This window comes from Triticum dicoccoides, chromosome 4A (genome assembly GCF_002162155.2).
Source record: "Triticum dicoccoides isolate Atlit2015 ecotype Zavitan chromosome 4A, WEW_v2.0, whole genome shotgun sequence".
Taxonomy (NCBI): Eukaryota; Viridiplantae; Streptophyta; class Magnoliopsida; order Poales; family Poaceae; genus Triticum; species Triticum dicoccoides.
In genome coordinates, this window is record NC_041386.1 from 548,810,479 (window position 1) to 548,825,455 (window position 14,977).

Consider the following 14,977-nt stretch of genomic DNA (forward strand, 5'->3'; position numbering starts at 1 on the left):
CCAACGGTATATCATATGCTTTATTCCGCTGAACGGTTCAAAATTTCGGTGTATATCATTGGAAACAAATTTTAGTGTATTCAAAACCTCTTTTAAAATGTGGTCATTTGAAAAAAAATGTTTAAAACGAAAAGGTTGCTCCTTTTCACCAGCTTTCAAACAATATATTATTTAATCAATTCTGATGAATGTTTGAGGAATTATGGACAAAACAACACATGAAACATAGCGAATTTGAACAAAAGTGTCACAGAAGTTCAAAGTCTACACATAGTGCGTTTCGAACACTCTATTTTCGTGATGAAGGCAACACACGACCTCACCATTTTTTAAATTACATTAATATTTCTAGTAATTATAGAAAAGTTTCTATATGAAAAAATTCCACATTTTTTATAACTTTCCAACGGTATATCATTTGCCTCATTCCGAAAAAAGTTTTCAAATTTTTTTGTCTTCGAAACATATTCTGCCTATTTCAAAATTCAGTTGAAATCTTGAGGAATTGGGAGGAAAGTTCTATACCAAAATGTTTTGAATTTTTATCAGCCTTCCGAACGTTGTATTATTTGCTACATTCCAACTAACCATTGATAGATGAAAGCAAACATGCAATATCGTTCAAACTTCTACCCATTTTCAAATTACACTTAAATAGTTTCTAATTGGAAAAAAATCTACATGAAATATAACTGCGTTTGCATAAACTTTCCAGCGCTATATCGTTTGCATCACTCTGTTAAACCATTTAGAAATTAGCTTAAAAATACTATTTCACTCATTCAATTTCTTTGCCATTTTTCAAATTCCTCTTAAACCATAGGGAATTTGGGAAAATTTTCTACATAAAAGATGAGCACATTTGCAGCAACTTTCCATGTCATACCATTAGCATAATTCTGATAAACGGTTTGAAAATGAGCTTGAAAATATGATTCACATTTTTTATACAAGAAAAATGGTTTTGTGAATATTTCGCAAAAATGCTCAACATAGGTTACGATCACCTTGTCTAGAGCATTTCAAATATCACAAGCCCCACTTAGACAATGTGCGCAGAAATTCAAACTGTGCACACACGGGGCAGTTCATGTACTACTATGACAATGAGCAACTGGTCGTAAAACTTGGCAGAATGCGTACATTGAATCGTCTGTATTTCAGCAACACACAACCACATTTTGGTATCTCACAAGGACTGGAGCCCAACTCTTTTGGGATCAAGCAAACAAGGGCACATTGCAATATTTAGTGTACTACTCAGTTACTAGCTATATATAATTTTGACTGGACCAGTAGCATGCAATGCCCACACAACAGACAAACAAACACACAGACACACATACACACGCACACATTCAAGCATTTGTTGTGCTTCATGCGTACTTATCTCCCGGTTTCTATCTTTCCTTCAGAGGTACTTATCTCCCAGAAACAACTATATATAAGCTATATATATATAGGAGGTAAGGTTGCGCCCAACTATATATTACCTAATGTACCTTCTACCACCACAGCCATTCTCTCTTTGGCAGTTGAAGTACATCCCAGCGACAGGCGATCCGAGATTGTAGATCGCTGCGAAGTCCCTTGTGCAGAAGTTTGCTCTCCACCCTGGTGCATAAGTGGTCTGCCTGACTGACTGCCTAAACAGGATGAAAACGAAACGATGGATTCCTGCAGTTGGACGTGGGCTCTCATAGGGGACTATTTCATTTCCTGTTGCACACAATAAATAAAACATATTAATGGACGTCTGCTTGTACGTTTTCATTTATTAACTGGACTAAGCATTTTCATGATAAAAAACTGGCTTCTATGTTGATCAGATGTTTTTAAGCATTTCTATAATAACAACTGGCTCTAATGGGAAAGAGATTTATGGATGCATGAAAATTTTCAGTACCATAAATATCCTTTAGACACTGCTGCCAATAATTATGGCTTTGGCGATAATCGAAGCCTGAAGAAAATGTCTAATAAACCCATGTTTTGTTGAAGCTTTCGTCAAATTAGAATCATGTTCTCTTTCAAAAGCAAGCCTCTAATTTCATACTCTTCAGTCCCAAATTACTTGTCTTAGATTTGTCTAGATACGGATGTACTTAACACTAAAACGTGTCTAGACATATCCATATCTGGACAAATGTAAAACAACTAATTCGGGACAGAGGTAATATTTGTTATGTGGGTGTACCATAGAAGCCGTGGCAGTGCAAGGGCTCTGCCGGCTCTGAAACTTAAAACAGTAATTAACTTTAACATAAGACAGAAGTAACATTGCAGTTACTGATAGGGTCAAATCACTTACCAAAACTTGCATCAGTAGTCTCTGGAATGTCTGTTACCAACCTATATATGCATCAGAAAGTCGAAATTGATTGATTAGTACTATCTTAAGACGATAACATGCACCTCCAATCAACCAGAAAGAGGATGCATATCAGAGGGCATGCATATAAAGCGAACCTGTACGGAGGAAAGGGCCTGTGGATTACCACTCAGCCGCGTGGCGAAAAGTAACATAGAGGAGCTTACCAATGAAGGTTCTCTCTTTTAGTAGGGTTGCTGGGGCTTGGTGCATCAGGGTCCACCATCACCTAGAAACAAGATAGATCAATACATGCATGTGAATTATGTCCTGTTCACCAATTTTAGAAATTCAAAAAATGATCTCTCCAATATTTTCTTATAGATGCTCTCTATTCTCTTAGTCTGAATACTAATGACTGCAGTTAAATACATAACTTGATGGGGTTAAAACCGTGAAAATAATTAGCCAGTAAGTTTAACTTAGTTGTGCTTCAAACACAACACCTTACCAATAGCCAAATACTACTAAGAAAGAGCTAACCTAGGAGGCCAGTTTGTCCTATCAGCTAGACATACAGGTTCTAAAGTCAACAAAAGATTATATTCCTTGCTTTTCGTCTAATATTACAAGGCAGAATTAGAGACGCTTTAGGAGAAATGCTGATCTGGGTCAACCAATATATGTAGCCATGAGAAAAGCATATCATCCACTACCTAGGACCAGTCCCTGATTTCAAGTAAGTCGGAAAAACCAAACCACAGGTGAAGAACCAAAGCCATCTAATTGACGTGAAGTTATCAAGCATGCAAACTTACAAGCGTGTACAGATTCCTCATATCTCGCCCGCCAATATAAACTCTTGGAACGTTGAACACTTGAGATGGCTTGAGCTCAGACCCGTTTGTCAGCTCCTTGTTGTTGAAGAAGATCCTCAATGACGCAGTAGTCATGAAAGGGTCCACAATATCCCCAACGATGTGGCCAACGACCAATGGGTCCCTGGACATATTTATCATCGACATGATTGGGAAGAAAGGGACACCACTGGAGCTTGGTGAGCTAGGATAGGACAGGAGAGCTCAAGTGTGGCTTGCTGTTATGGCTTGATTAGAAGTTGAAGAGAAGGGGGCTATTTATAGAGATGGTTGATCAAGACATTCTGATCAGTAGCCGGAGGCCAGATTTCCACAGGAGTTTCGGAATATGTTCTAACTAGGACATACAAGAATATGTTTGAGTGGTGACAATAGGTCATGAAGCTGCTTCTTCATTCTTTAAGGGTTAGTGCGGGCGCATCGATCATTTACTCTCTTTCATTTGTGAATAAATCTTGTCACACATTCTCTAAGTCTAGACCAGTTGGATTAGATATGCATGTAATGCATATTATTGCGCAAAAGTTAACTAACTTTTAACCTAGGCCCCATGAAGCATGACACTGCCTGTGCTAGCTGAAATGATTGACCAGCTATGTTAGATGAGAGCGGTGGAGTAGTACATGTTGCCCCTCATGAGGGAAAAGACACCACACTAGGAGGTAGCCTTCATTTTGTCACTCTTAATTTAATTGGTTGTGACATCAGAGACGTGACTCCAATTCACAATATGGCAGTCTCTTTTTCATAATAATGGGGCCACAGCATTCGGTTCGGCACTCTGTGTAAAGTGTCTGCTGAAATTATGCAGATTGTACCACAGAGAATGAGCATGTCAAGGAAATCAACAAAGGATACAATTATGTTGAAATTATGCATCTCCAGCCTTAGCATTCGGTTCGCCCATGCATTTTATAATCGTCTACCAAGTCTCACTAGTCCAGAAATGTGCATTCCTGCATTGATCGTCTTATCTCACCCACATAAAATTGTTTTCTTGCAACTAATTCCTGTAGTAGGAAAGTACAGTATTTCTTTAGTAATCTCTATAACATGGATTTGTTCAATGAAATAAAACTAATTTCAAACCAAATCAAGTAACTTATACCCCAAATCTTAGTGACTTGCTATTTCGTGAGAGGCAGGAGATGTCATTTGCTGCCGTGGAGGACGTACAGCTGCTGACATGAGAATGAGCCTTTTGGTCAAGGTGTAGCACTTGTTCGAATTAAATGCATTTTCTAGAAGCAATATATGGGAATAGTGCCTCCTGGCAAAAAGGAAGATTGTAGAAATGTATATGTGAGTGCCACCCGGTGGCGTTGGCACTGCGGAGGTTCGGCGACGGGCGACTGTGGACAGATATACATGCAGCATGGTGGAGTTGTCTGGTGTCGTGATGACGTCGACGGCAGGCCAGACAAGGTCAATGGGTCAGTTACTGCTCTGAAGATGGACCGGTGGAAGATGGTGGCGGCAGCCTCTGAGAGTACGTCGGTCTGGTATGGGACCCAGTCCTGGTGTGTGGCTGGGCTGGGGCATCCAACTTTAGACAGAGTTTGGTGCAATGTCCGTTTGGTATTAGGCTCGGATATTCGGCACACCTTCATCAATGGAATAGGGGTAGCAATAAGTGTTGCGTAGATGGTGGCTTTTGGCTGACTGATGTATTACTTTGTATGGTCTCTGTGCATAATTAATAAAATGCCCGCATGCATCGTCCAGATGCAAAGGCGGGAGGTCTATCCTCCTTTTCAAAATAAAAATAAAAATATGTGAGTGCCACCCATTTGATTACTTTTATCTTGTTAATCCTCCAAGTCTGTTACCAATGATGCTCTGGTCTAGTTTATACTGCAGTGTTGCTGCCTAACGTGAGAAAACTCATAGCATATGTACTGCTGCCGACTCTCTGAAGAAGAAAATGCACTTACAAGCTCAGCTTGATTTCGCATTTACCACTTTGTTCTATTTTTCAAAGCATGCATGGGCGTTCCTACTATATATACCCTATTTTTTTATATAGTTCTATCTATTAGCCCAAGCATATCAAAATATGTTCTAGAACCAACTAACGCGGTTAGGCCCGAATACCAGATAAAGAGTAGCTAACCAGTATGCTATAAGCTTCTTATAAGTATAAACCACTACTCCATCCATTTGAACATGCTTTGACCAACAATTTTTTTCACTATATTTGTTCTCTAATTATTTACTTATGACTATGACTGCCATATATAAGCTACAATTGGCAGAGGTCGGGAAGTGAAATTATCTCTCAGTTTTTAGACCCTTCTCTCTAGCCCTATTCGGCCACACCGGGACGCTCCCTGGCTTCCCTCCTAAAGCCCGGCTTCCGCCCTCCCCTCCTCTGGCCGCCGTCGGTGAAGTCGCCCGGCAAAGCCCCGGCAGTAGGATCTATATATAAGGCTTAGTTGACAAAAAAAATAGTAATCCTAATTTACTTTTCGGCAATGCACGGGTATCTAGCTAGTAATTATAAGTTTCAGTTTTGCTAAAGCACATCTAGAAGTGCCATAAGTATTGCACATCTAAGTCCTATGTCATTGATATTACATCAAGATTCGTGTGGATGTTTTCCTTTTCTTTTTTTCTTTTTCTCTTTGTGCTTGATTCACTCATTTAGATATGCAATAATTAGGGCACATCTAGGTGTGCTCCAGACACACCCTTATAGTTTACCTTTTCTTGCAGGAATATTCTAACTTACCCTAGTTGACCAAAAACAAAAAAAATCGAACGAAAAGAGGCTTCGACCCGGCCTACCTTAATTGACCACAGATAAACAGCTTGTGGTTTCGTATAAGCGTAACCCCTTATCTTGCTTATGAGATTTGCCTAGTAATAATCATGTGGCAAAGTTTGATAGTTAGTGTTAGAAGGGATTAGGGAGAAGATTGACAAAATATGGTGGATGTCGTATTGAGCCTCACGGGCGAGTATATATAGGAGTATAGACTGTTAGGGCAAATAAGCCGCGGCGATGCACCGGACATGACCAGCGCGTGTATGAGCGCGGGCTGGCCGGGTCGGGCGTGCCGGGTCCGCGGCGAGTAGCACGTGTGTGCGTGCAGGTGCAGCACGGGGCGTGTCCATGCGCGTGTGCGTCGTGTGTGTGGGTGTAGGTGTAGCTGTTGGGCGAGTCGCGTGGGCGATCGAGGGCGTGGCCGTTGGAGCTGGCTATGGGGCGCGTGCGTCGGAGCGCGACGCGGGCACGAGCAGAGCGAGCGGAGCGCGGGCGATCAGGAGCGAGTGGAGGCGTTGGGTGCGTGCTCGGTGCGCCAGCTCGGGGCTATAAAGCCACGCGAGTGCCATTGTAATAGCTGCGGTGTGTGTGTTGAGTTCGTGCTCAAGAAAAGGTGTTCGTGCACCGGAAAAAACCACCTCGCCGTGTCCCTGTTCTTCTTCCTCCTTCCCGTTCTTCCTCGTTGGTTCAAGCCACGGTGACAGAGAGAGCTAGGAGGAGTGAGGTGAGGAGTTGGCGGTTCCAACATTTGGTATCAGAGCCACGTTCTGGTCAGGGCGCGCCGGCGATGTCGATCGTCCCCTACGGCGGCGGTACGGGCGGATCGCTGCCGCAGGCGGTGCCGCAGCTCACCGGCGACAACTACACGGCATGGGCGATCAAGATGGAGGCGAACCTCGACGCGGCCGGGCTGTGGGAGGCGGTGGTCGTGCCGGAGGACGCGGCGGTGGCCGTGATCGCCAAGAAGGACAAGCCGGTGAGGGCGTACTTGCTCGGGGCGTTCGCGGAAAACCTGCTCCTGCAGGTGGCGTCGAAGAAGACGGCGGCGGAAGTCTGGGCCAGCCTCAAGGCGCGTTTTGTCGGGGCTGATCGCGTGCGGGCGGCGCGGCTGGGCACGTTGCGCGGGGAGTTCGAGCTCCTGCGCATGGCGAGCGAAGAGTCGCTGGACGCGTTCGCGGGGAAGATCAGCGGCATGGCGGCGTGCTACACCGGGCTGGGAGCGACCCTCGACGACGCAGCAATGGTGAGGAAGCTCCTGGACTGCGTCCCGGATCGTCTGTACGCGGCGGTCGCCGGGATGGAGCAGTTCTGCAACTTGTCGGAGCTGCTCTTCGAGGACGCGCTCGGGCGCCTGAAGGCGTTCGACGAGCGGCTGCGTCGGCGAGGACAGGCAGGCGGCGAGCGGGCAGACGGTGAGCAGCTCATGCTCACCACGGCACAGTGGCGGGCGCGCGAGCGGCGCCGGGGCGGTGCACGTGGAGAGGACAACGACAACGGCGCGGCCAACACAGCATCAGGCGGAGGGGACAACCGTCGCGGGAAGTGCTACAAGTGCGGCGTCAGAGGACATTTCAAGAGGGAGTGCCCCCTGCTGCAGAAGGAGTCGGCCGTGGGGCGTGCGCTGATGGCGGACACCGACGTCGAGGACGCCGGGCTGCTCTGAGCCGCGGCTTAGGGCACGAATGTTAGGCCGTGGCGATGCACCGGACACGACCAGCGCGTGTATGGGCGCGGGCTGGCCGGGTCGGGCGCGCCGGGTCCGCGGCGAGTAGCGCGTGTGTGCGTGCAGGTGCAGCACAGGGCATGTCTGTGCGCGTGTGCATCGTGTGCGTGGGTGTAGGTGTAGCTGTTGGGCGAGTCGCGTGGGCGATCGAGGGCGTGGCCGTTGGAGCTGGCCGTGGGGCGCGCGTGTCGGAGCGCGACGCGGGCACGAGCGGAGCGAGCGGAGCGTGGGCGATCAGGAGCGAGTGGAGGCGTTGGGTGCGTGCCCGGTGCACCGGCTTGGGGCTATAAAGCCACGCGAGGGCCATTGTAATAGCTGCGGTGTGTGTGTTGAGTTCGTGCTCAAGAAAAGGTGTTCGTGCACCGGAAAAAACCACCTCGTCGTGTCCCTGTTCTTTTTCCTCCTTCCTGTTCTTCCTTGTTGGTTCAAGCCACGGCGACAGAGAGAGCTAGGAGGAGTGAGGCGAGGAGTTGGCGGTTCCAACATATATAGACTTGGAGGGCAAGAAGACTCTCCTAGGGATTAGAGAGAAGATTGGCGGAATATGTTGATGTTGTATTGAGCCTCACGGGCGAGTATATATAGGAGTACATACTTGAAGGGCAAGAAGCCTCTCCTAGAGATAATGTAGCAGATGGATTACAAATCCTAAACCACCAAATACATGTAACTCAAGTATATCTCTAACGGTTAGGATATAAAATAAGAGAATTTAAGAAGGTACTCCTCCCATTGAAAGATGTATGTACGGGGGATCTCCCGATCCAAAACCAGAGGTGCCGCAGCTGCCCCTCCCCTCGCCCCCTCCCTCCTGATCCCCTTCCTTCCAGTCTGATCTAGGGCTTCGAGCCCACCACCCCTCTCCTCGCCGCCGCCGAAGCTCCGTGGGGCAAAGCACAGGTGGGAGATGATGGAGGCGGCGGGGTCTACCTCCGCCATGGCACCGGGATGCATTTGAAGTGGAGATCCACGCGAGTGTCCTAAACATGTGCGTCATGCAGCGTTAGCGGGGCAGTGGTGAGGGCCCTCCACTGTCGATGGCTCACCCAGGCGGGGCGACGGTTCCGGGCGGTGGTGCGGCTCCGGTCTTGAGGTTTCCCAATAGAACACGTCACCCATGAGTGTGTTGGATGACGGAGGAGGCTGGTATGGTGGTCCAGCCAGGGATGGGCGCGAATTTGCCAGCGAAAGCTTGGTTCGACCTTGGCTAGAACCATCAACGGCGGCGCCCGTGGGCATCTTTACCTCTTTACAAGCGTTGTGGGGGTGATTCACGTTCCTTGTATGGCCCGGAGGAAATCCCAGATTCGGGCTTCCGGATAGGATGATGGCGAGGTCCCTGCATCGTCACCCCCATTGGTGCATCATCTTTGGGTTTGTACATCGGCTAGAGGGACAAGTGTTTGGCATGGTGGCTGGGCGCAGGTCTACGTATGCTTTGCGTGCTGCGACCATGGTGGAGCGGCGTGCCATCTACAGTATCGACGACGGTGTGTCTTGGCGACAAGGTGCGGCGGGGTCTTTGTGGTGGTTACTGTTTGACAGGCGTGCACAGGAGGCCGATGATGTCCTGCGTCGGGGTGATGTTGAGGGCAGAAAGGTTTGGCAAGATCAGTGCATTGATTGCTATTGAAGATTGGACTGTGGAAGAAGGAGGTGATAGATTCTACAGCATGCGCATGCGGTGATGGATTCTCACGTCGCTCCAGCATTGAAGCAGTGTGTCGACCGAGAGCGCCGCCGCCACCGCTTCCGGTGCATGCGGTTGCTTCGCATTCAAACAACAACCCGTCCATTTTCCTACGTACATAAAACATGTGCGGACGCCGAGAAGCCTGTTCTGGCACCATCGGTCCGTTAGTCTGTCGCCCACCATTAACCACCTCGTCGGTTGCCCTGCCATCCGCCCGCTATTTAAACTCTAGGCTCGGCTCGTAGCCGCATCCGACATCCTCTGCTCACTTTCTGCTCTCGGCACCATACCCACCATGGTCCCCTTGAGCTCCAAAGTTGTCTGGTACATCGTCTCGTCCGATTAGAAGCAGGAGATCGCCACCATTGTAGCAGACGGAGGCCAGCGCCGCGGACGGCCCAACGGATGAGGCAACTGGTGATAACCCACAAGTATAGGGATCAATTGTAGCTTTTTTGATAAATAAGAGTGTCAAACCCAACGAGGAGCTAAAGGTAGAATTAATATTCTCTTCAAGTTCTATCGACCACCGTTACAACTCTACGCACACTTAACATTCGCTTTATCTAGAACAAGTATAAAACTAGAAGTACTTTGTACATGTAAAGGGATAGGCTTGAAGATAATAAAGAACACGATAAATAAAAGTTAGGGGATGTTTAGATAAATAATCAATTAAGTTAGTTTTAGTAGAGAGCTTTTGAACACAAAGAGAAATATTTGTCCCTAGCAATTGATAACTAGACCGGTAATCATTATTGCAATTTTATATGAGGGAGAGGCATAAGCAAGCTTCTGCAACTAAAAGCAACCATATTATTAAGTAAAAAGTCCTTTTTACTCCAGTACGCAACAACCCCCTTATTCGGTTATATTTTTTGTCACTCTCGCCACTCACTATAAGCAAATTATGAACGTATTGCTGGAATTTAGTCTATTTTGGGCAGCCAATAACTATTTCACAAATTCCTAATAAATCCTAGAGGCCCACTTAGCCCATTGTGCAAGGCAAGGGATACTACTAAAGTTTAGTCCCACATTACTAGTTTAGTGGGAGTTGGACCTCCTTATAAGGGAGGTTCTTTCCCCACTTGTACGAGCATGAGAACAAGAGGGATATCCACGCGCGCTCCTCCTCCGCCGCCCGCCTCGCCACGCCACGCCTTACCTCGTCACGACGCGCCGCGGGTTGCGGGAATGAGCCGAGCCGATATCTAAATTTTTGCCACGCACGATGGGTATACGAAAGGTCACATGGGAGTTGAAACGTTTTCTGTAGTGGACACTGAATTCGAACGGCGCGCCTCTTCGGCCGCTGCCTGTTCGCTTCGTCTCCCTTCGTTGCTTCACCTCCTGCCGCAGCCTCTTCGCGTCCTTCTCCTGTGCCTATATAAGAGAGGCCGCTCCTCTCCAGAGAGACACAACAGAAGCTCCTCTTCCTCTCACCACAAAGTTCCGACCACTACGCTGCTGCTACGTTCTTCCCCATCCCGTCTTGCGGCGTGCACCGCAGGTCGGGACAGTAGGCCTCCGAAACCACACCTTTTGAGTCTTGTATGGGAGAAGGGTGATAAGGTTTTTGGGAAGCTCTCAGCGCGACTATTGGCTGCTTCATCACGGACGATCCGGTCGCCGACGACTTCTTCCCCGACGTCCACGACCTCCTTGATGACATGGCAGGCGAGGACACCGACCCCAAGTCCAGCGCTTCTGCTGCTGCTGTCCCGTACGTGTTCTTGTCTTTCCTGTTAAAGGTTCTACCGCAGTTCCTTGTTCTAGTCCTTGTCCTACACATGATAGGTTCTACTTTATATATGCTACTTGCTATACTGTCTCCTTTAGATATGATAGGCTACGGTTCATATATGCAGAAGCTATTTACCTTCTCTCTATCAGAAACCATGACTTGTTTTATCTCTACTATATTAGTCATGCTTTATCTAGTATTTCTATTAATAAAATTATTTGGTAAATTGCTCATATTTCCAACAATCCAAAAACCTTATTATAGGCAATTTACCCCAAGTGGTTTTGTTGCTTCCATGAGACCTCCTATGTTTGAGGGTATCCACTATAAGAGGTGGCGCGTGAGAGCAGTCTTATGGTTTCAAACCATGAGTTGCTATGACACCACTCTCAGCAAACCTGAAGGAGAGCTTGATGCTCAACATGCACAAGCTTTTCAGAAAATGGATGCTCTGTTTAAGGCTGCTCTCTTGTAACGCCCTCGATGCGGCTATATCTCCCACGTGTCGAAGCACGACTTAGAGGCATAACCGCATTGAAAACAATGTCGCAAGTGAGGTAATCTTCACACAACCCATGTAATACATAAGGGAAAGAGATACATAGTTGGTTTACAATCGCCACTTCACACAACTACATGAATAAAGCATTACATCAAACAGATACAATCAAGGTCCGACTACGGAACCAAAATAAAAGAAGAACCCCAAATGTGACAAGGTCCCTGATCGACCCCAACTGGGCTCCACTACTGATCAACTAGAACAAAACAACACAAAGGACAAGATCTTCATCGAGCTCCTCCTTGAGCTAGGTTGCATCATCTGCACGGTTCAACGGTACCTGCAAGCTGGTTTTGGAAGTATCTGTGAGCCACGGGGACTCAGCAATCTCACACCCTCGCGATCAAGACTATTTAAGCTTATGGGTAAGGTAAAGGTATGAGGTGGAGCTGCAGCAAGCAACTAGCATATATGGTGGCGAACATACGCAAATGAGAGCGAGAAAAGAAGGCAAAGCACGGTCGATAAAAGTATGATCAAAAAGTGATCCTAGAATAACCTACGTCAAGCATAACTCCAACACCGTGTTCACTTCCCGGACTCCGCCGAAAAGAGACCATCACGGTTACACACGCGGTTGATGCATTTTAATTAAGGTCAACTTCAGGTTTTCTACAACCGGACGTTAAACAATTCCCATCTGCCCATAACCGCGGGCACGGCTTTCGAAAGTTCAAATCCCTGCAGGGGTGTCCCAACTTAGCCCATCACAAGCTCTCACGGTCAATGAAGGATATTCCTTCTAGCGGGAAGACCCAATCAGACTCGGAATCCCGGTTACAAGACATCCTCGACAATGGTAAAACAAGTCCAGCAAGACCACCCGCTGTGCCGACAAATCCCGATAGGAGCTGCACGTATCTCATTCTCAGGGCACACCGGATAAGCTAAGCGTACGGGAGCCAACGTAACCCAAGTTGCCAAGGGACGGCCCCGCACGGTGCTCTGGGTTGGACCAACACTTAGACAAGCACTGGCCCGGGGGTTTAAAATAAAGATGACCCTCGGGATGTGCGACTCCCAAGGGAAAAAGGCTAGGTGGCAAATGGTAAAACCAAGGTTGGGCCTTGCTGGAGGAGTTTTATTCAAGGCAAACTGTCAAGGGGTCCCCATTATAACCCAACCCCGTAAGGAACGCAAAATCCGGGAACATAACACCAATATGACGGAAACTAGGGGGCAAGAGTGGAAAAAAACACCAGGCATAAGGTCAAGCCTTCCACCCTTTACCAAGTATATAGATGCATTAATTAAATAATATATATTGTGATATCCCAACAAGTAAACATGTTCCAACAAGGAACAACATCTCCATGTTCCAACAAGGAACAAACTTCAATCTTCACCTGCAACTAACAACGCTATAAGAGGGGCTGAGCAAAGCGGTAACATAGTCAAACAACAGTTTGTTAGGACAAGGTGGGTTAGAGGCTTGGTTCAACAATATGGGAGGCATGATAAGAAAGTGGTAGGTATCGCAGCATAGGCATAGCAAAAGAGCAGCAACTAGCAAGCAAAGATAGAAGTGATTTCGAGGGTATGGTCATCTTGCCTGAAATCCCGCAAGGAAGAAGAACGAGTCCATGAAGAAGACAAACGGATGTAGACGAACGAGTCCTCACAAACGCGACGTTACCGGAACCAACCCGAAGAAGCAAACACCGGAAAGAAGCACACAACATAGTAAACAAACCACACATGAACATGGTATGATATGCGGGATGCGGTATGCGATGCATATGCATGATTTGACAAGGAATGATTGAACCTGGCCTCAACTTGTAAATCCAAGAGTGCCACTGGAAAGGTGAGGTGATTTCGGTTGAAATCGATATAAAGATCACCGGAATCAGAGGCACGGTTTGGAAATGGCGAGCAAAACAAATATGGCACGGTCTGCGATAAACAACAAGTAGCCATCTAAATGCAACAAGTTAAACATGCTACCGCACTCAAACATGGCAAAAAAATACATGGCAGGGATCCATTCATGATGCTTGACAAAAGATGAACACTGAGCTACGGCCAATTCATCCATTAACAGGTTTAAACAAGCATGGCAAAAGTGCAAATGATAACATGTTTCAGACTTAGTGAAATTAACACAAGCCTGGCATTTCAGATCAGGTAGCACATTTTGGAGCATGAAAACTATAAGCTACAGAAACTTAACATGGCAAATCAAGGCATGGCATGAAGCTACTCAAAGAGCTTAACAAAAGTCCCTTAGTGACCGTGAGCCAAAAGGGATCAGAAAATACAATTTTAAGCATGTGAACATGGCAAAAACATAATCAGATCACAGACTTAGTGAAAACTGGAGCATGCAAAACAGATAGCAAGTAGGCATGTTCACGAGCATGATGCACTCACTACAGAGCATGGCATGACAATCTAAGCATACACCCATCAAGAATACACATTGTATAAGCTAGACATGGCAAGAACAATAGCATAGCATGCACGGATCAACTACAACATCCTCGGCAAAATCGCTAACAAGTAGACAATCTGCCCAGATTCACGAAATAGCAAAAGTAGAGCTCGATTGGCTCAAGCTAGGGTGCTCCATAATCGCAAACAAGGACATGGATGGATAGAGAACTACAAGATTAACAAAACATCCTTACTGATCATCCTCGAAAGAGGAACGGATCACTAGGAAAACAACATGAACATATGGCATATTGATAAGAACATATCAAGGACTTGGTGGAATTGCTAAGTCCCTGAAATCAGCATTAACGAATGCACCACTTTGCAAGCTTGTGCTAGTCACCACACACATCACAAAAATACATGGATTGCACCTATGGAAAGATGGCAAAGCACATAATAAAACACATGTAGAGATCAGAAGCAAATTATTCACACAATAAACATGGCAAAAATGACAAATAGCTATTTGGTGCAGCAGATCTGACAATTAACTCAAATAGCTCTCTTCCAACAGCATTTCGGGCATCAAGATGAGCTTAAATGAAAATGATGCAATCAGATGAAATGATGTACTCTCTGAGACGAACATTTTGATATGCTACACGTCCAAAATGGAGCTACGGATGCAAAGTTACGACATGATAAACATGAGCATTTGAATCTGGAAATCGGGGACATAGAAGAAATTACCACCTCCAGATCTAGATCTATGGTTCTGAGGTCAACGACGATGCTGGTGGCTTCTCCGGCGATGTGGCGGCGGGACGGCGCCGGAGGATGGCCGGGGAGCTCGAGGACGGCCGGATCCGGTCCGGCCCGACCGGATCCGCGGCAAGGGTGGCGGTGGCGCGCGCTCC

General features: G+C 46.7%; 1 protein-coding gene across 1 annotated transcript; it reads right to left on the reverse strand.

Annotated features, from left to right (window-relative positions):
* Positions 1-1,434: 1,434 nt before the first annotated feature.
* LOC119289107 (protein FLOWERING LOCUS T-like) lies at positions 1,435-3,404 on the reverse strand. The gene is made up of 4 exons (XM_037568527.1): positions 3,130-3,404; positions 2,539-2,600; positions 2,312-2,352; positions 1,435-1,719 (listed from the first exon to the last, which is right to left on the reverse strand). The coding sequence occupies exons 1-4, from the start codon at positions 3,334-3,336 to the stop codon at positions 1,490-1,492; spliced, it is 540 nt and encodes a 179-aa protein (XP_037424424.1). The 5' UTR covers positions 3,337-3,404; the 3' UTR covers positions 1,435-1,489.
* Between the last annotated feature and the right edge of the window lie 11,573 nt (positions 3,405-14,977).

What these genes read in the sequence shown, in the direction of transcription:
- LOC119289107 (XM_037568527.1), bottom strand. Translation starts at nt 3,336, where the DNA reads ATGTCGATGATAAATATGTCCAGGGACCCATTGGTCGTTGGCCACATC. An exon ending in TGAGGAATCTGTACACGCTT is followed by an intron (nt 2,601 to 3,129) that starts GTAAGTTTGCAT and finishes TCTTGTTTCTAG; the next exon opens with GTGATGGTGGACCCTGATGC. An exon ending in AAAAGAGAGAACCTTCATTG is followed by an intron (nt 2,353 to 2,538) that starts GTAAGCTCCTCT and finishes ATGCATATATAG; the next exon opens with GTTGGTAACAGACATTCCAG.